Source organism: Choristoneura fumiferana, chromosome 9 (genome assembly GCF_025370935.1).
Source record: "Choristoneura fumiferana chromosome 9, NRCan_CFum_1, whole genome shotgun sequence".
Classification (NCBI taxonomy): Eukaryota; Metazoa; Arthropoda; class Insecta; order Lepidoptera; family Tortricidae; genus Choristoneura; species Choristoneura fumiferana.
Window position 1 is genome coordinate 9,534,390 of NC_133480.1, and position 21,767 is coordinate 9,556,156.

At 37.4% G+C, this 21,767-nt stretch overlaps 1 protein-coding gene across 1 annotated transcript; it reads right to left on the minus strand.

The window, feature by feature from the left end:
- Positions 1-3,155: 3,155 nt before the first annotated feature.
- LOC141431179 (uncharacterized) lies at positions 3,156-10,499 on the minus strand. The gene is made up of 3 exons (XM_074092225.1): positions 10,343-10,499; positions 4,867-5,059; positions 3,156-3,715 (listed from the first exon to the last, which is right to left on the minus strand). Exons 1-3 carry the CDS (start codon positions 10,352-10,354, stop codon positions 3,330-3,332), a joined length of 591 nt encoding a protein of 196 aa, XP_073948326.1. The 5' UTR covers positions 10,355-10,499; the 3' UTR covers positions 3,156-3,329.
- Positions 10,500-21,767: the final 11,268 nt, after the last annotated feature.

Below are 21,767 nucleotides of genomic sequence, written 5' to 3' on the forward strand. Positions count from 1 at the left end.
CGTCCGTCCGATTGATTTTTTTTTTCTCATCCCACCCTATAGTGTGGGGTATCGTTGGATAGGTCTTTTAAAACCATTAGGGGGTTGCTCAAACGATTTTTCGATTCAGTGACTTGTTTGCGAAATATTCAACTTTAAAGTGCAAGTTTTCATAAAAATCGAGCGCCCCCCCCCCTCCAAAATCTAAACAGGTGGGAGGAAAATTTTGAAAAATTCAGGATGGTAGTAAGTATATCAAACTTTCAAGGAAAACTATAACGGCTAAGTTTGCTTGAGAATTATTAGTAGTTTATGAGTAAATAGCAGCCTAAGGTATAAAATATACCTAAACTTGGAAGATTCCGTATAAAATACGAAATCCTTAGAAAAATATTACTTAATTTTTTCGTAATGGCTACGGAACCCTATTTTGGGCGTGTCCGACACGCTCTTGGCCGGTTTTTTTCTAAATTGCACTCGCGCGCGGCCGGGGCGGGTCACTAAAGCGCCTACAAAATTGTTACCAGCAAAACTCTAAAACAATATCTGAAGATTTTGTTAGACATAGTCTAGCGAGGCGTTCCTGTCCAGCCTTTCATAGGGAGGGGCCACAACAATAGGTAGGGTGTTTTTACTATTTGGCCGGTTGTTTACCGGGTTCGGGTCAAATTTTCTATTTACAATATTTAAGATACTTTCCCTCCATGGAGCATAGCAGTAGGACACCCTGTACAAATTCTGGTTTTATTGGAAATAATAAGAAAATGATTTAATTTATCTACTTATTACCCGACGCAAAACAGAGTAGTGTCACACGTATACAATGTAAGTAGGTACCAGTGGCCTAGCGTCAGGTCTGATATTTCCGTGGTAAAGCCGAAGCAAAGATCGCTTACATCTTTCATAAAATCTGTATATCTTGTTGTTCTATTTTGTCAATATTTGGCAAGCCGGTGGGAATTGAGTTCGATGGACGCTTTGCCACTGGAAATACTATTTTTTTTAACAGTAAGCTAGTGTACAATAAAAACATACACTCAATATTGGTCCTGTAACAAACACATAGCAATGTTTTGAATTTGCCTTATTTCTTTTCATATTAAGGAAGGTGTTTTTGTAAAGGAAGAAGCTTATTTAAGTACAAATTCAAATTATAATTATATTCGCAGCAGTAGGTAAGTTTAGGTAGTACATTTTGGCAACTGTAAAACGCTTAACCATTTATGTAATCACTGGTTCACTTGGTCATACCCAGAAAATTGATAAAGTACTATACCTACTACTATACCTATTACTATATCTATCTACTACTGTAATTTTCCGGACCTGTATTCCCACTTCTTTTATTCTTTTTGTTTTGGACGACCGGCTGGCCACGTGGTTAAAGAACCTGACTACGAAACTTGAGGTCCCAGGTTCGATATTATTCGGTATGGGTATGGTCTAATTTGATTCAGCGCAAAAAATACATAAAAAACCGGCCAAGAGCGTGTCGGACACGCCCAAGATAGGGTTCCGTAGCCATTACGAAAAAATCAACTAATATGATGTGCGTTATAACACAATTAAAACACTTACTACAGTCGTAAAATCTATTACCAGAAAAAGAGCGTATCTTCACGGCACTTACGTCCTTTTGTTAAGAAGCGCAGTTTTTCGGCAATAACTCAAAAATCATGTTGAGATCACGTTGAAACCAATTTTCGTTGAAAGTATTTATTAAGCGTTACCATTCCATATTTTTTGCATATCTTTTGGACAAACGGTTTACAAGATAGAGGGGGGGGGACACAATTTTTGTTACTTTGGGAGCGATTATTTCCGGAAATCTTCACTTAGTCAAAAAAGTTTAGGTGCGAGTTAAAAAAATAACTTCAATTTCGGTTACGTGTATGGAGTGCCCCCCCTATAAATATTTATTTTTGTAATTTAACTACAAAACTAAATAGCGTCTTTGACAAGACATCTGTACTCCAAATTTCATTAATATACATCTTGTAGTTTTCAAGTAAAACGCCTTTGACATACGGACGGATGGACAAACAGACAGACGGACTTGACGAAACTATAAGGGTTCCGTTTTTGCCATTTTGGCTCCGGAACCCTAAAAATGAAACCTCACTCGCCTAGTTTGTAAAATTTGCATTTTTTAAGCGTTGCCCCCTGCCCACCCCCTGGGAGGGGGTAGGACGTCTTAATTTTGCCATTACTAGTGCCGAGATAAAGTTATAAACAGTTTCATTGATGTACATACGAAATTGAAAATGGTCTATTCCCGTTGTCCTGTTGTATTGTACTGTCAGAATTATGCTGTCCCTTTTGGGTTGCGTTCATCATCATTATCAGCCGGAAGACGTCCATTGCTGAACAGAGGCCTCCCCCTTAGAACGCCACAATGAACGACAACTCGCCACTTGCATCCACCGGTTTCCCGCAACTCTCACGTTGTCGTCATATTGATAATTTATTCGTTGAGAATTGAAAAGTTACGCTTTGATATTGACTGACTGATTATCAAATATGAACCTAGTTCTTCCAAAATACCTAGGGAGCTGAAATTTGGCACTAGAACACTATTTCTACGCTCGCAGTATGCACGTTAATAGGAAAACCTTCAAAACATGGATTTTCGAAGATCCGAAGTACCTGGTGGCCTTAATGTAAGTAAAACCCAAGCGCCCAGCAAAAGTATTAGTGCATTGGTAATAGATTATTTTCAAAAATCGTTTAATCATCTTTCGTTGGCACAAACTCGAGCAAACAAAAAACAGGTAATGCGAAATAGTAATGAATTATGACTCCTACGGGATTTTCAACCGCACAAGTCATGGAATCTCACAAAAGTCCAGATTTTAGCCAAAATTGCTCATTTTGGTTAAAATTTAAAACAAACTATGTACTTATTGATATATAGTATACTTATGTAAATCTTTTTTGTTATAAGAAACTTTTATATTAAATGTAATGTAATTGCTATCAATTGTGAAGCAAGTAAGAAAAATTTACTCGTGTCCTGAATAATACCAATAAATCCTTGAACCTATTTCAATTGTTCCTATCGGTTTTATTTTGTCTAAATCCGTTGTTGACTGAAATTTACTTCTAGCCCAACTGACTCCCAACAAGGTCTTTTGATGATCTTTTAGGTTGATGATAATGAGAAAGAAAAAAATGTATAACATTATTAAGTTTTTTTATTCTTACTTTTGCAAGTTCGCTCTACAAGAGTTGCAGTTTGCAGTACACAGTTCGCATTCATCTTTACATTACAGTATTTTTTTTTTACTTTTTCTCTGTTTTATATAAAAATAGATGTCAGGCAGTGTTGGCAGGGTCAGAGGTAGGGGGGTTTAGTGCCAGCCGTGGGCGCCATGGCCCCAGGGCTCTTCGGGCGCGGAGGCGGCGGCATGGGCGGCGTGGGCGTACTGAGCTAAGTGGGCGGCACGGGCATGTTGGACCTCAGGGGTGTCGACAACGTATTGTCCGTCGTGGGTGAGCTGGATGTGAGCCGGGGGTCCGGTCCACTTGCCGTAGCCGGCGGCGTAGCCTCCGTGCTGGGCGATGGGCGCCAGGGCAGCTCCGTGGTAAGCCAGGGGAGCGATGGGGCCGTGGGCGTAGGCGCCATGAGCGGCGTTGGCGTAAGCGGCGGCGTGCGCGGCCTTCAGGTGAGCTACCTCGGGGGTGTCAACTACGCGACCATCGTGCGCGAGGGGAGCGGGGCCGTATTTCAGAAGACCTGGAAGAAACAAAATGGTTTTTTTCAAATATCTCATATGCGGTTACAAGTCTGAAGTTGTCTGTTCTAGCGAGATAAATATTATATGCCTATGAAAGGATGGTGAGGCAATTTTTCGATATGTTAACTAAATATTGAACCAATCGATACAAATTTACCAAATTTTTAAGATCCGAAATTGGTAGAGCTTACTTTTTCATTAAGTATTTTTACTTTATCTTAGAACTACGTATTTAAAGTAGTGGTTAGATAAGGCGAACAATGTCACTTATTGCTGATAGTTTTGTTAGTATAGAAATATTTTGCCCAGTAGATAGTTAATTTGTAAGGCTTTGGCTTATCTGGATAATACCTACTTAAAAAGGAAATAATGACATAACAATTAATTCAAGTACCAATCCAAACATTTTGAAAGTTTAAATAAGATGTAGGTATTGTTTTACAATTTGGCAACGAAACCGATTTAGTAGTGCGTATAAATAGCTCAGAGGAACGAAAAGATTAGAGATAGGCAAGTGGTGTAATTGAATAAAATAACTTGTACTGTAGTTAACGACGCCTGATGCAGTAAGGGCGTGATTAGGACAAATTATTAATACATAATTATTACACTCGCGAGCAATTACTAATTTCTCCAGTTACGTACGCTAACGTTAACAACTTGATTTTTAGAACGTTTTGAATATTTACTTACTTTTTTAGTACTTTAATATTAAGTGTGCGCATAGCCATATTCAAAATATTTCCAATATTGTACTCTATTAAATCTCAAAAGAATTTAACTAAGCACCATTTGACATCAGTCATGTATATTTTTTGATTAGGTTCTCCCTCTATCCCTCTACTTTAGACGCTATTTGTTCTATTTGTTCAGCCTTAGATATTCAAGGATCATATTAAATATGTCTGCCAAATTTCAAGTCTCTAGCTACAGCATTCAATCTGCATTGGGCCCGTATGGCAACAAGTTTCCTTCCAAACCTCTCATTCCGAGAGGAGGCCTGCGCCCAGCAGTACGTAGGACGTGTATAGGCCAAGATGGTGATAATAAACTACAGTGGCTTGGGATATGCGATGTTTGTCAGTCAGATAATAAAAGAAATCCTGTCTCTCTTCTATAGATTAGATAGTCAACTTGGTATGGTTCTTACCAGCACCAGGCGCGCCGTAGTGCGCCCCACCGTAGCCGGCGTGTCCGAGCGGCGCCCACGCCGCGTGTCCCGTGGAGGCCTGCGCGTGCGCCGCGAGGTGCGCCGCCTTCGCGTGTGCGACCTCGGGCGTGTCTTGCACGGGCGCGGGGAGCCACGACGCGTGCGCCAGGCAGAGGGTGGCGGCGAGAACAATCTGGAAACAATACAATACACGGTAAGTTCAACTCCTTTCACAGGTTGACCAGTAGGCGACTGCACCCTTATATTGTCAGCATCCCTAAAATTCGTACAATTGGTAGCTCGTCCTTTATTATCCGGACAGCTGAGCGGAATGCCCTGCCTGCGTCTGTGTTCCCTGATTGCCACAATATGGCCGTCTTCAAATCTAGACTGAATGGGCATTTATTAGGCAAGCGTGCTTCATCTTAGTCCACGTCTTCGCTTATCGATATAGATTGATATGCCAGTAATTTCACCGGATTATTCTACATGCCGGAATTTATCATAAGCACTAGCAAAACTACTGCTTGATAGTCCAGTATCTGCACGGTCCTTGTATGATATCACCCGCCTAATTGCGTTCTGGGTACAAAGTTGCTAGACCCCGTTGGATTTAAAAGGAGAACGACAATGCTGAAGAAGAAAGTTGTTAATTCAACGATGATCTCTAGTAAAATTGATGTAGTTCTTTAAAGAATATGTACGAACATAATTCAGACTGGTGTAAAAAGCAAGTCGAGATACAAATTTAACCAGTACCTATGGTTTGTTAAGAAGGCACGGCAGCACTTGGCTGAAGCATGTGAGTTTCAATCGATGTTATCTACATCGCTTATCTTACATAACTGTGTCCGTCTTTCTCGGTAGTTGACAACTCAATCATATCATTATCAAGGAATGTGTACAAAGGAAAGCCAGTCTATAGGCTGTTCTAATTAGTGGTCGCAGCCACGCTACAGCAACATGTTGCTCAACCGTTTACAAAAGATCATGAGATTTAGACAATAATAATAAAACATAAAAGCCATTTAATACATGCGATCATGCTGACCCTTGCATAATTAAACTATTTTACAGTGTGTTAGTGTTACAATGCGTGTGAAATGGAGAACATAGGAATGAGGTAATTATATTTAAGAGCGTAACGTGGTTTCGACAAAGTGTTTTGAACCGTAGAATTTGCAGTTTCAAACCAATGTCAAATGCTTGCAATGCAAATGTAAATATATCGACTGATGAAATGTATTAATTCTATGCAGGACCTTATTGACTTCAGAAGTAAATACTTGATGTGAATGACATTTGATTTTATGCTGCAGGTAGAACCACAAGTTTTGTATTTCGTCATTCCTGTAAGGGTATTAAAGTTTTACAAATCGAACAGTAAAAGTCGTAAATACGAGGTATAAAGGGATATTTTGCAAACGGCGCTGTTACGCCAAGGCAAAGGCGTGGCGCACACGCACCGCTGATGACAGATAAAATAACTGCTGTAGGAAAGCTTTAAATAAGTAAACTAGTTCCAGAACTACTTTCGAGTTATTTATAGTTAACAGAGTTAACAAACGTTCATTACAAATATTACAATTAACTAAGCATTCGCTTTAAACTTACTTAAGTTCGGTGCGAAATATTAGAAGAGATTAATGACATATAATGTTCAAGGTATTTGAAGGTACAACAATACGTGTAGGCGGCAAAAGATCCACGAAAAGCCATTGTTTATATCTATAAATCCTTCAATAAGCATGGGAGAGAACAATCAAACACTTCCTTGCATCTTCCGTGTTCCGCGTATTGTTCCAGCAATTTTTGTCTCAAATGAAGGTTTCGTTTAATTAGAGGATTTAAATTCAATCTCGTGTCTGAACAAGCTTCTTAACAAATGTAATCTTAAGTCCCTGTTTAGTTTACACCCGGTATAAACATTCTTTGCATTGAATTAAGTTAATTCATTCAATTCCGGCTCATTATTCGATCTGAATTGGAAATCGTTTTGGCAATATACAAGCCAACAAAATGGAGTATCAATAAATTAGTTAGTTATAAAGCCTATGAACTAATTTACAATGGTTTAAGTTATTTGTAACACACCTGTACCTACTGTTGTGGTCATAACTGCATGACTTAACATTTTTGTATTTCAGGTGCTAAAGTTTTTTGTTCTGTGTAATTAATTTCAAATGAGATGTGATAACAGTCAATCCCTACGGCTTTGGTACAAACATTGGGTTATTAAGATATAGTACAAAAATTTCTATAATTGTTACGACACAATGTTAACACGGATATAAGTTAATGTAAGTAGATTATGTTACGTGTGTGGTCAAGCTTATGTGCAGTCTATTTTGCTTTGCCATTTTCTAAACAATTGGTAGTTGTGTAATGATCAATGGCCGCCGCCCTCTCGAAAGGTTGCTCTAATTCTTAAACAGGGAATTGTCTAACCTTTAGTGTAATGGCAAATCGTTGATTGTTCCACATTTTCTCGTTAACGTGTGGGCTCGCGGCAACTATAATCGGGTGTTATTATCTTTTCAATTAATTCTGGCTGTGCGTTCGGTTTTTGTTTCACCATCAGAGTATATGTACAGTCAACGTCATAAATAAATGATCACTTTTGTGCCTTGTCACTTCGACGTCAACGGAAATTGTAACGACAGTGTGCGGTTCTTTCCCATTAGACGGCAGGCTGGTATCGACTCGTGTTCTCACTTTGCAAAGTAAAGCACTTGTTTTGCAAGCGCAGTCTAAAATGGGACTTTGTCGTTTGCCGCCATATTTACGAGGAAAGCAGGATCTGACAAAGCAGGTTGCAGTGATTATGGGCGTGGGCCTCATATCGGCCGCTTTTGCATTCTGTTGCGAAACCCTTTTGCAATAGATCGGAATTATCATTCGGCGAACTGGTGCACAACCAGTCTATTGCAATTCGTTGCAACACGGAGGAAGCCGGGGGCGTGAGGAAGTGTTATGGTTTCGCGAAGGTCACGATAAAAGTGTTGGTTATTGGAAAATTTCAAATTACGCGCTTGATTGAACGCCGTGTGTCCGCGGTGCGTTGGGCAAACGTTTTTTACCGGTTCTAACAGTAACACGACATGCAAGCCAATTAGATTAGTACTCGTAACAACGCAATATTTCACAAATCAGATTAGTGAACTTTTTCCCAAATACAAAAAAACGTCTATAAACGATATTTTACTTTGTTTACGTTCACTAAAATATATTTACTGTTTATGTATACCTATTACTAAAATGCTAACGGAGACACAAATTTCCAATGATTTCAGCTTTTTTATGTAGAAAATCTAACGCGACCGTGAGTTTTATGCCTTCAAATAATTAACGATAATTCTTCAATTTCACTTTAATGCAAATACTATCGATGAATCAGCTACATTATTCAATCACAAGCCATTAGAATGAGTTGTTAAGTATCTAGCGCAGCCACCCGCCCACGAGGGAATGCGAGGATGCGCACGCGCCCGCCCAGCGCGCAAAGCCTTCGCAGCCTTTATTAAGCACTCAATTAGGCATGAGCGGGACTAAAGTATTTGTATTATAAGGTTTTATTTAACTAGCAGTATGAGTAATGGGGTTCAAATCTTGAAAGTTCAATTTGGCCCTTTTGTAGCGGTTGAATTGACTTTAAATTTGTATACATGTAAGTTGAACGCTAATGCAAGTAAGATAGCAGAATGTGCAGTCCGCAAAAAAGCTTGTTCTTCAAAAGAATATTTTTAGGATTTATCATTATTTCTTGTTTCTTTTGACAATCGTGTAAAAACTGCGTATTCAATTACCTAAAATTATTTTTTTGGGAAAATTCCCTTTTAATTCGTTTAAAACGTCAAGTGTAAAGAAAATGTAGAGGAGCTGAATTAAATATGTCATGAGAATGTTATATGCAAACAAAATTATTTTGGGACTGAGTATACAGTAAAACAGCTAATTATTTAAAATTCTAAGCTATATTAAGATGCGGATGGAATTAGTCATAATAAAACACATTGTTTTATTAAAGCCGACCTTGACACAGTTTGGAATTTACTTGCATGATTTATGCGACAAATTGTGGGCCGAATTAGGCGTCAAGTTCATGTATAATAAATTGCTGCGTACATAAATTACCATATAACTGCAGTATCTAAATAGTTTTGAATTTATCGACTGCAGTATATAAAATAATAGAAGATCGTATTCTGTGAAAAGGGATGTTTGAAATGATGGTTTGCTTTAGTATAAACATAAGCTCTAGATTTGCTACTATTTTATACTTGTAATAAGGTCCATCTCTGGGACATGAGCTGACTGAAGTATTTGTATATTGATCAAAGGACTGTGTGTATATACTTACAAGGAAGAGAATAACGAAAAACATCCCTATCACTGAAACATATCTTGCGTTACTCTTTGTAAGCTCCTCTTACGAAGTTACTGCTGGCTGTACCTACAAGACCTACATATGTCGCATCTCTGTCTTATCACTTGTACAGTCGAACAAATGGAATCATGACCCAGGGTGGCACCTTTTAATAATAAATTTCACTATGATTTCCTTGACAAAAGTATGAGATGTCAACATGAAATTAGTAGCACAATTCCACCCTGGGTCATGTTTCAATTTGTTCGACTGTACAATTTTTGTAATGAAGCCGTGGTGGCCTAGTGGTTTGACCTATCGCCTCTCAAGCAGAGGGTCGTGGGTTCGAGCCCCGGCTCGCACCTCTGAGTTTTTCGAAATTCATGTGCGGAATTACATTTGAAATTTACCACGAGCTTTGCGGTGAAGGGAAACATCGTGAGGAAACCAGCACAAACCTGCAAAGCGATTCAATGGTGCGTGCGAAGTTCCCAATCCGCACTGGGCCCGCGTGGGAACTATGACCCAAGCCCTCTTGTTCTGAGAGGAGGCCTGTGCCCAGCACTGGGACGTATATAGGCTGGGATGATGATGATGATGACTTTTTGTAATGGAGCTTTATGAAATGCTCGCTTAGACTTGACTTTGGGTTGGCGAAATATGAGAAAGTGTTAACGAAATGATACGCTCGGATGAGTGGGATGATGAGACGAGTAATCTTATCTTTACTGAAATAGATCGATGGATCAAGCGATGGGACGTAACGTTTTTATTGTTTATGTAACGCTTTTACAATACTCGATATCATAGTTTGGAATAAATTTCGTTATTGTGCTTGGAGCTCAGGATTCCTATAAATAGTATGTATGTACGACATTTACAGGCAGTCAATTTTTTAATTTCATTTCCGTAATTTTGTTATTAAAAACGTTTGCTTGGATTCAAGTTATAAATACAGGAAATGATTTGATTAAATTAAAAAAAAGAAAACATCATTTCACAATGCACGATACTGTATATATTTTTGTGTGAATTTAGAAAAGCGGGTTTTTGAAAAAAAAAGCCATAGCCCTGTTTGTAAAAAAATACGAAATATGCAAAAACACTTACCACAGACTGCATGATTAATATAAGGTATTCTAGGTTTCGGAGATCTCAAACGAACTAGCGAAGGCGCTGCTGGGTACCAGTACTCGCCTCGAAATTTTCGCCTAAGTGCGATGTGCCTGCGACTGGGTCCGCGGTCGGAATGCTGATCGGACCGCGTGCGCCCCCTTATATATGTCGCACCCCGCCGGCCGTTCGTAATTGGAAACAATTAACTGGCCAACGAGTGGTATGATTTGATATTAGTTAATTGTGAGATGGTCAGTTCCGTCGAAAAATTGATTGGGGTGAGTAAGCAAGGGGTGTTTTTATAATTGGCCACTTGCGTTTGTTCCCGTTTTTTTAATTGTTCGAGAAATTGAAGTAGCTTTTTCGCACTAGCAAAGGAACTAGTGCTTAAACTTAGAATTTACTTCAATTTTAAATTTTTAGCGAACTTAGTTTTAGTTTCAACTGCGGTTTAGTGTCCTGCTTTATTATATGTAGTGTCAAATATGGAATATTATCTAGGGTTAAAGTTACTAAACCGGTGAGCTATAGGTAACTTCGTGCATGCTCATCTACTTACCATCAGATACAGGTCGATCACTAGTCTATTGTTTTATCTATTACTAGCTGTTTCGCGCGACTCCGTCCGCGTAGAAGTATGAAAAATAGTTTGTCCTATTCTCAGACCTACCAAATATTTATACACAAAAAAAAAACATAGAAATCGATCAAGCCGTTTCGGAGGAGTTTGATCACAAAGATTGTGACATGAGAATTTTATATATTAGATTTGTCTGTGTCTCTTATAAAGTTAATCAATCTTTTCATTACTTACTCAATTTTTAATTAAAAAAAACTTCAGACTAACGACGTTTTCAGACCTAAACAAGATTCAAATTGTTGGTGCAAGTGATCTCGAGGTCAACTTTGGGTTTTCAAGTGTGGTCTGAGAAGTGTTTAAAGATAATTTTGGTGTTGATCATTTGAGAAGGTTGGAAAGGTCAGTTATGAGTTCGAGGCATGTTCGATCTTCTTACTTGGGCGTTTTACTAACGGAAGAGATTCCTTTGTAATCAATTACATGTTTTGTTTGAGATCCAACCTACATACAACATATGATACATCGCGTACACAAGGTCAAGATCATTTCGTATGCTTAAAAATATATAGGTACCTCAAGATAAGTTAAAGGTAAATATGTTTATTTTTCTAATTGCATAACGTAAGTACAGAAATTTAAAGCAAAGTTAAAAACTAATCCACAAAGTTTCGTATAGACTTGAAATAAATAAATAGAATTTGAAACTATGAAAACTGATTGATTAATTATGTATTCTCACAGGCTACTTTTATGCCAGGAAAATGCGCAGTTCCCGGTGGGTATCAATAAGAAAATTCTATTTAGTGAAGTGCAGCAACTATTAGTATACCCGTAAATTACCCAAAATTAGTGTTATTTTCAACTGTTATTAATATGTTTATTTTGTTTCTGACATTGCAAGTCAGCGGGGGATGCAAATAATCAAGCTTAATTTAACGAATCAGGTGTGCGTGCGCGGTATTGCACGAGTAAGTTATTTGTTTCATTGTGTTTTCATTTATGTTTGTCGTCAAGAGTTACACCCCATTTTGATTTAGACTTATGTACATAATAAAATTTCTGGAAGGTCTAAATTAAAATGGCGGATGGATTATTTTAAGTTTATGTACTTACTCTTGGTCTAAGAGTGTGACCTCTATAAATGTTTTTCAGGATCTATTATTTGGGTAGACGAACTAAAGTTTCCTTACAGTGGTCGATGTTCATATGAAACTGCATGATGTCCACAGATTTACATCCCTACATTACCTAACCCTACTTAACCCTATATTTTGAGACCTTATTAATTTTGGAGGGTTACTCTGTCCAACTAACGCTCAGCTGAATTAATTTTGAAACATCTTGTTTTTTGTGTCATGTTCAACATAGTGCTTGTTGAGAAATACACAATCTTCCCAACTGTCCCGATGCGCCGCATTTGACAATTCAATTCACTCATTTATTTACAAAATTGGCCGCGTACGCGCTGCTTTACGTGCCGCTGTACCTACCTAATAAGCGTATTTTTATAAATAATTCACCCAATAGCTTTTTGCTTTTTCTTCGTTGCTTAACATACGTAGCTACGAGAAGCACTGGTCAAACTAATATAAGGTTTTTTTATTTAGCAGGACAAAAGCAAAAAGCATCTCTTCTTTTGTTCCCAGTCTTTGAAATATAAGTTCAACCATCCCGCTGAATAAGTATCTAGGTTGTCCTTCCATGACCCTGATGTAATGTGATGGACACCTGCAGGGCTACTACGAAACTCGAAACTCGAAGTTCGTGTCGTGCCGTCCCTCTCGTTCTCGTATTAAATAGTATAAGTGTCAGAGGGACCGCACGACACGAACTTCGAGTTTCGAGTTTCGTAGTAGCCCTGCTGTTGTTCAGTCGAGGGCGTAAATATCTATACAGTCATAGCGTTAAATATCCCACTTCCACTAATATTATAAACGCGAAAGTTTGTATGGATGGATGGATGGATGTTTGGATGTATGTTCGTTACTCTTTCACGCAAAAACTACTGAACGGATTTGAATGAAACTTGACATATAGGTAATATATACCCTGGCAACATATAGGCTACTTTTTATCCAGATATTCCCAGGGGATAGGGATAAAATCTCGAAATAATAACCGCTGGGTTAAGATTCATGAAATTTGGGATGTAATGTAGGACGTCTGGACATAAGCTACTTTTTATTCCGATTTCTCACGGGATAGGGATAAAATCTTGAAATTTCAACCGCTGGGTTAAGAGTATTGAAATTGTGGATAGTTGTTCTTGACACAACTTCAATGAAGACCACGATCCAAATATTGGGAATTCCCAAAGGAACTTTGTAAAACTCCGGAATTTCAATTGTAACTACTAGATCGAATAATTTAGGCGTGCGAGGCCGCGGGTAAACTCTAGTATGTGCATAAACATCAACCTAATGGTTTGTGGTATAAGGTGTATAAATATTTTAACGTCTTGGTAACGTACATATATTTTTCCCCTTGACTGTACCGGGACTGCTGGTGCGTTGCCGCCTCCATATGCGCTTTGGCCTGCCCATATTTAGGTATTCTTGATGGATGGAACGATGGATGCCGTACTGTATCTCTCTAAAGAACCATAACCATTCTTTGGCAATTTTGGCCCAAAACCTCGGATTTGGCTCTTATTCTATACCGTTTGACGAAAGATGTATCTATAAAGTAGGTACTTCTTGTCGTCTGCCAAAAAAGCAACACATGGTAAGTACACTAGATTTTTTTACTAATACTTATCGTAATAGTCATCGTTAACGTATGGTTAATAATATTAATGGATGTTGCTTACTAAGATGGTATACACATAGGCAAAAACAATCTTATTAAACCTAAGTAGGTACTTCGTATGTTGTATTTTAGGGTTTCATTTAATGTACAACCGTCATTAAATTTTATGTGTATCCTTGGTATACACATTTTGATTGATCTCTAAAATACAATGTCCGTGTCGAACAAACTATCCGATAAAACTTAAATATAACCTTTTAAACTCTTTGTTCTGGTATTAACTACTAAATTCGTTTGAGAGATAATATTAATAGAGTTGTATAGTTACAGCGCCTACATTTAAATAACTAGAGTAAAGATTACAAATATCCTTATTATGTTGATCGATTGCTAAAATATATGTTATTAAAATACATATTTATTGTTCTAGGCCGCTATAGTTAGGTGCATTTATGTGTTTAGATTGTTTGTTAGCTTAAAGATGGCTTGTAGATACTTGTTTTTTGCGTGATTGTGAAATAATGTTGTTTGTAATAATTATGTTCATTGCATAATTAAATTGTATGATTCTGTTTAAAAAAACATTCAACAAAGTATTTGCTTACCAGTTTAGTATGCTAAAGTAATTAATTAAAAACTAGTTGCCATACATGTTCTTAGTAGTGGCACATATTACTAATGATGGTCACTTGTTAAAATCAAATTAATGTCAATTTAGCGTTAAACTCAGATTATTAGTCTCAAGAGTCTGCAAGAGTGACTATCTTCGCTGTAGTTGGATAAAAGTAATATTAAAATTAAAAATGATTAAGTATTATTTACTATTTAAAATTTTATATCTTTTTTCTTTTCATTATTAGTCGATCAAAGGTAAACTTGAAGAGATCCCTTTAAGGAATAAATTCGACTTTGTACATTTCTTTCTCTTATTAATGCTATATAAAAATAAGTAGGTACTTTACAGTTTTTTTTATGTTTATTGGTTAGTAGAGTCAACGTCATAAATAAGTGATCACTTTTGTACCTTGTCGCTTTCAGTCGTTACGTGATTTCGTATGGCTATTCAACCATGACGTTAAAGTGACAAGGTACAAAAGTGATCACTTATTTATGACGTTGACTGTACATTACTCGAATCGCTTTTATTGGGAATGGTTGTGTGCTCCCTAAAACTTTGCGAATGGAATTTGAAAAGCGTTAGTAGGTATTTTAGGTTGATCCTTTTGGTAGGCGAAACTATTTGACAATGTGTCGCGCAGTCGTAGCTGGCTTGTACGTGTGTTACCAGAGGAGCATGGTACAAGTGAAAGGTAGTAATTTATTGATTAAATATCTCGCCGTTTCGCATTGCAGCGGCTGTAGTCACGAGTAGTAAGTCTCCATTAGTATAACACATTGTAAGTATACAATAAATACTTTAATTTGTAAAAAAACTAAAACTTTGCGGTCCCCCGCTCCGGTACGACTTTAGACCCTTCGAATTCAAAGTATACAGTACGTTTTATTCAACAAGGAGTATTGTTTAATGAATATAATTAAAACTACTTTTTATGCGCTCACGAACATTACGATCCGATAACAATGCACAAGTTCCAAGACCAAGAGATGCCGGCGTTGATGTCTTTTGTACGCGCTTGAACGGCCATTGCTAGAATACCGATAACTAGCCTTAAACAACTCTTATATTTCTTAGAATATAATAAGGATTATCCAAATTTAAAGTTCTGTATTTTAAAATATAGTTCCCACGCGGGCCCAGTGCGTATTGGGAACTTCACACACACCATTGAATAGCTTCGCAGGTTTGTGCAGGTTTCCTCACGATGCTCGTGTTGAATTTCAAATGTAATTTCGCACATGATTTCAAAAACTCAGAGGTGCGAGCCGAGGTTTGAACCCACGATCCTCCCTCGGCCCAAGCGCTCTCATTCTAAGGGGAGGCCTGTGCCCAGCGCAGTGGTACGTATATAGGCTAGGATGATGATTTTAAAATATAAAATATTTAACTGATGAAATAAATCGATTAAAGGTTATATTAAGACGCCAATTTTGCGTACAATGTTTCGGTCAAGTTACAGCAACATCGAGCATATCGGGTCATGCTCAGTGTAGGGTTCCGTAGTTCCCGACCTTGCCTTAACTTAACATTGCCTTAGAAATATTTTTTACAAAAACCTAAAAACTGCTCAACTGATATTTGATATTCATGCCAAATTCAGCTTTCTAGTACAGTCAGCAACAAAGATATGAATACAGGCAAAGTGCATAAAATATGTATACATGACTTTAATGTCCAGGCAATAAAGTTCTGTATACATATTTTTGGCACTTTAAATGTATGTATATTTTTGTTGCTAACTGTACTAACGGTCTTTGAGTTTAGCCGCGGACAGACAGACAGACAGACATGGCGGAACTATAAAGGTTCCTAGTTGACTACGGATCCTTTAAAAAAAGGTTAATTACATCCATGTTAACATTGTTGTAGGTATAGTATCTATTTATTAGTAACAGACAGATCTAGAGAAAAATGGTTTTCCATCATATTCTGTCGGCTATGTTCGTACTGAAGCTAAAAAAATTGAGATGTGAAATATATCTCTGTCATTTTGTCTAAGTTGTCTGTTCTCAACCACTTCACGATAGACCTGCTGAACCTTATCATGTCAGCCGAAAGACGTCCACTGCTGGACATAGGCCTCCCCCAAGGCTCTCTCAGACCGGTCTTCTGCTTTCCGCATACACGGCGATCCTTTGATCTTAACTAGGTCGTCCCTCCATACTATGGAGAGACGACCTGCTGAACCTGTTTTAATTAAATTTTGCAACAAGATAGATTGTACATTGAAGAATAAAACAATTATTTGTCTGCAAAATTGGCTTTTTTTTGATAATTTTTTGTGAGTTTTTTTTTATTATCGATAGATAAATTATACGCAGATAGATAAAGTTACGGATAACAGCTAGTATTACACTCAGTAGTTGTAAAAACATTTTCAAGAGCCTTCAAAACTAATGGAATCGGGTGTGAAAACCATTTTAACACATTCTTGCACTAGTTATGCATGTAATGTATGTAATTCTAAGAACGTTGTAAATATGTAAAATCTACACATGCTGCTTGAACGTCCATTTTAAACACTACTTTAACCTTAAGGTAACCCGATTGCATATAATTGCAATGAACAGCTAATGGTAACAAAATATTGGTCCAATTTGTATAATTGCATCTTGCCAATGAAGTGTTTTGTGCTGTTTAACTAGAAAGGAAGGAGAATTCAAGTAAAACTGGGTGTAGGTATACTTAATGTATTGACATTAATGTGGTCAATTTGCAAATGACGTGCCACTGCAAAGTTAGTCATTACTATTTACCGGATTGATCATTGAACATATTATTTGACCCGTGCATTTTAATGGCATATTTGTGAATTGAATCTGTTCGAGGTACATTTTCTAACAAGTTTATTCTTTCTGTCCCTAATTAAATGATCCTGTCATTCACTGAAAGGTTGACTGGAAGAGATCGCTCTAAAGTGATAAGGTCGCCTATTGCTTACCCTTGGAAAATTTTCTTTGTGTAAGTTCTGTTTCCTTTAACGCTTACTATATTATACCTAGTGTTCAATAAAGAGTTTTTGTATTATAATGTTATTGTTTGCCTTTACTGATAGATTAGTCAGGTACACATATCTGTATTGTATGTATATGTATATAATAAATATTTATAATTGGGCAAGACCGCCATACTGCGGTTCAACTGCCGTATCTATTGCACTACCTAAGTACCAAAATCGACAAATAAATAAATGCTTGAGACGTGGTTAACAATACCATGTCTCAAGCAAATGAAGGCAACATGCCGCAGATGAGTGCGACGTCAGGGACGGTGACTCAACCAGGCCACGCCGTTTTGTCACCTAATTAATTAGTTTTAAATATTGAGTTTTTTTTATAAATTATAATGTATGTTAGTCTTTAAGGTATTTATTGTATGGGCCGTCTTGCCTGAAATAAAAGGTTTATTATTACTATTATTAATAAGTTGTTACAATTCTGTCCAACATTTGGACATGCAAACTTTACAAATTTATGATTATTAATATAACTATTTAATTACAATTTCCTTTTAATTTATGACGAGACAACTCTAATAAAAAACTTTGTTTGCTCTGTAGTTATGACACATTAAGTCACATTAATTTTCAATTAACTGCAAAAGTTTATTTTTAGATGTTTTTAAACAAATAAATAGTTAGGTAGTCGATTGAATTGACGAATAGGGTGACGTCACAAACCTGTATTTCCATGGAAAATCACGTTTTGATAGCTCATAAAATGCATCAGTTGATTGGTAGCTTGAACTACCCTATATGTTAAATGAATTGTCCACGGAAAGAACCTGCATGTCTAGTCACCTAAGGAACTATCTGCGTTATAGTGGTTTGAAAGTTAGTCATCTCATTACGAACAATTACTATGGTTACCATTTATTTACAAGTTAAAAAAATATATTTTAATTGTTTTCAGATTATTTAATTCAATGGTAAGTCATAGTCATAGTACTTCGCGAGCTCTACATTTTCAGATTAAAATCTCAATTAAAAAACAAGATGACGGCATGTCCTTTCCGTGGACCCTTCAAATAATGTCCCTGGTACGAGACCGCCACTTGCACCTGTAACGGAGTAATAAAATGTTTAAATCAAAATAAAAAATCATTTATTTGAGACTCAAAAAATCCATACACAGTGGAGTTCATAAACTTGTGAGCAAAAATGTTATCAAAAATTTCTGAACACGCTTCTACGCCGAGTCGTCGATAGAGTCGTCTTCTGATATTTTTGATCAAATTTTTGCTCACTAGTTTATGAATCTAATATAAAAATCCCTAATTCGTTTTTATGCAGTTTTTTGTATAATTTTACTTTTACAGCGTAGGTACTGTTTTTTTTTTTTGCTTGCTTGTGGTGCTGTATTTTTTTATTGACAAATAAATATCGTGTTAATAAAGAAAAACTTAAAACATATTAGTAACGACAGGAAAAATTTATTAAAGAATATAAACTTATAAAAAATACAATCATATACCTAAGAGCTAAATACTACTAAATAATAAATCTACTAGCTAACATAAATAATATTTTTATATTATAAGTAAAAAAAGACCGCCTAGAATACTTCCTGGCGCAAAGGTGCCCAACACGCTTGCTGCGTGCCGCGTTGAACGGCGATAGATAAGCCTTTGCATCAAGAACGACTCGGAGCGAGAGTCTAATCCCCGGTCCCGCAGCCGGCGTCCTACCTCTTTAAAAAACAACTTAGCCTCCGAGCACCAACAACCGGTCGTCTCCACCGCAAGCGCAACAAATATATAATTGGAGAGGGCTGAATATTTCTCGCGCTTCCTAAGGGCCGCTAATTCCGCAGCAGCTCCCGCGATCCTCGTGGTTCGACCCAGGTGCGAGGCTGCAAAAGTGCTGACGCAGGTAGCGTCCCAGAGAAGGCACTTTCCCTTCTGCCATGGCACCAAGGTCAGCCCATCAGGCCTTTTGCCATCTGACCGACTAAGACCTGGTGGCTCCAGCACGCACGGGACGTTAGCTGAAACCAGGGCCCTTCTTATTAAGTCATTGAGCGCGTGATGGCGCGGAAATCTTCCCACACATCGACAACAACTCAATGCATGGTGACCGTTGCTCTCAACCATAGTGTCGCAGATGCATATATGAGGTTCGCAAACATCACAGCCCAGGCGAAGAGCAACAGCCACCCGCAAGGAGTCGTCGTCGAGGAGTGTTCCAATGTGAGGAGAAGGAAGTGCGTGTAACCAAGCCCCGGATTCCGGCCTGGCAAGTTTAAATATTAACTCTGAAAGAGAACAAAACTGCAGTCATATATTGGCAATCGACAGCAATCGCACACGGCAAAACTATACATTATTTTGCCGCACCCGCACGATACCAACCCAGTGCTCTAATATACGACAGTCCATCCGCCCCGCCAACATCTCCAAGATACTGTTTCCAATGCGCCTCACTCTTTAAGCAAGAAGACTTAGGGATATTTTCAATTCAACCTTTATCTGGATAACAGGAGCATTTATTTAGTCACCGACAATAGTCATTTGCGCAACAAGAGAGCAAAGTTATTTTTTGCTGCGAGTGTTAATTTTGAATCCCGAGTAATCCAAGACTTCTTGCAAAATTAAAAAAAAAAAAAAATTAGAATAAAGTAAAGTTGAGCGGGAATTGCGTTCATTTGCGTTCGTTTTGTTATTAACTAATTTGTCTTTGTAGTTTTTTTTGTGAAAATCTAACTTAGTATCGATTTGATCCTATCTCTCGCTTTTTTCGTGTTGAAGTGATAGTGACAGATCGAAGTGAAGTTCAAATGTTTGGATTTGTTTTTATGGTTTTGGGAGTTTTGGGGACCCCGCACTACTTCAGCATTTAAAAAAAGTATATAAAAAGTTACTTTGTCTCCCGTTCCCCGTTCCCGTCCGGAGCCCGTTCTTTGAACATTTGTAGTAAGAGCAAATGATAAAAAATTGCATCGGACAAAATATATACTTCTTCAATGTTCGTTTTTTAGCCTGCCGTAGAAACAGATCATAGCAAATACTGACATCAAAAAACAAATTCCTTTCGATTAGCCTTAAAGCAATGCAAATATACAATAATTAGGAATTAGTAATTGCCAGCATTACGGCAGTAGTTGCGTCCGTCTGATCCTAGACAAAGAGATAATACGTAACAATTATCCGCTAGCAGTTGTTGATAAGCGAGCCGGCTGCACTAGGGCTTGTCTGACTGCAAGCGATGTGTGTATTTTAAGACTTATTGATTCAGAAATAATATATATGCAATTTTTTATACCTTATTTATTTAAGCAATAAAAAATATTTGTATTGTATTATACAAAATAAGTTAAGTAAGTATCATAATTATTTAGTTATTATTATAAGTTCTCTATGTATATGTTTTACACGGAGCGTGTTATATATGTGTGAGCGTTTTCAATAGAAACTCGTATACATGGAAAAATTAAAGAAGCGCAACATACGAGTAACCATGTTTTTAGACCATATGGTGTTATAAAACTAATCTGTCAATTGTCTCAAGTACTTTTATTGAAAACAATATAATATAATCCATTGTTTTTAAAACCAGCGCATACCATAGTTATATAAGTTACTCGCTAGCCAGCAGGCCGCAACCTTAAGTGGGTAAATATGTTGGAAACTGTAGCAGCGCTCATTATGGCTAATGATATTAATGGCTCTTTGTTAGAGTGATGGTTGCCTCTAAATATAACCCACTGGCCCAGAACAGTGGCGGCATGACCAGCGACCGCGGAAGAATGGGGCAGGAGAGTAATTCCCCGCCTCCTCCTCCAACTCAAATTCAAACAGATGGGAGGATTAAAATGTAGAGACAAGCCAGAAACGTGATCAAATTAGTTTGCCCTCCACCCGTTAAGGAGTACTTATGTCAGCGGTCCCTGGGTCCCTCGTCGCTTTATTTTGCATGACTGTAACGTGTTTTCTACATGGGATTATTTCTTAACAATATTTTCTGTACCGAGACATGGTGATGTGGAGTCAGAATGGAGTAGAGTACTTACATTAGGGTTGTGCGACCGGAAACACATTTAATAGTGTCGTAAACAAGAGTCGCTATTTATTTAAAGGAGTTTGCGGAAATAATTATCTGTACTTTGAACTATTATGTACTCGTATTCTATGGTGTAGTGTCCTTCACACGAATTTATAAAAGCAATTTAGGGCAAAACTATAAATTTTTACATGGCTGGTCTGTTTGGTACAAGTACAAAATAAGACCTAATTCAATTATTATTTCCAATGAAGAATAATCTTGTTCAAAAATACGTAGTAGGTACTCAACATCTCGTCTACCTTTTCTCGAAAAAGTTTTTTTTTTTTTAAATTAAACTCATAACCTAACGTTTAAATGAATTCATTCTACTGCTTATAATTTAAAGGATAAAGTAATCATTTTTTGACAGCGTGCATTATTTAATTTTCACTTCTCATGCTCATAAAATGTTACTTTGGTCTCTGCATATCGG

Excerpts from the sequence above, each read along its gene's own strand:
- LOC141431179 (XM_074092225.1), bottom strand. Across the intron at positions 3,716-4,866 it reads CTACGGCGCGCCTGGTGCTG|GTCTTCTGAAATACGGCCCC; the intron begins GTAAGAACCATA and ends TGTTTCTTCCAG.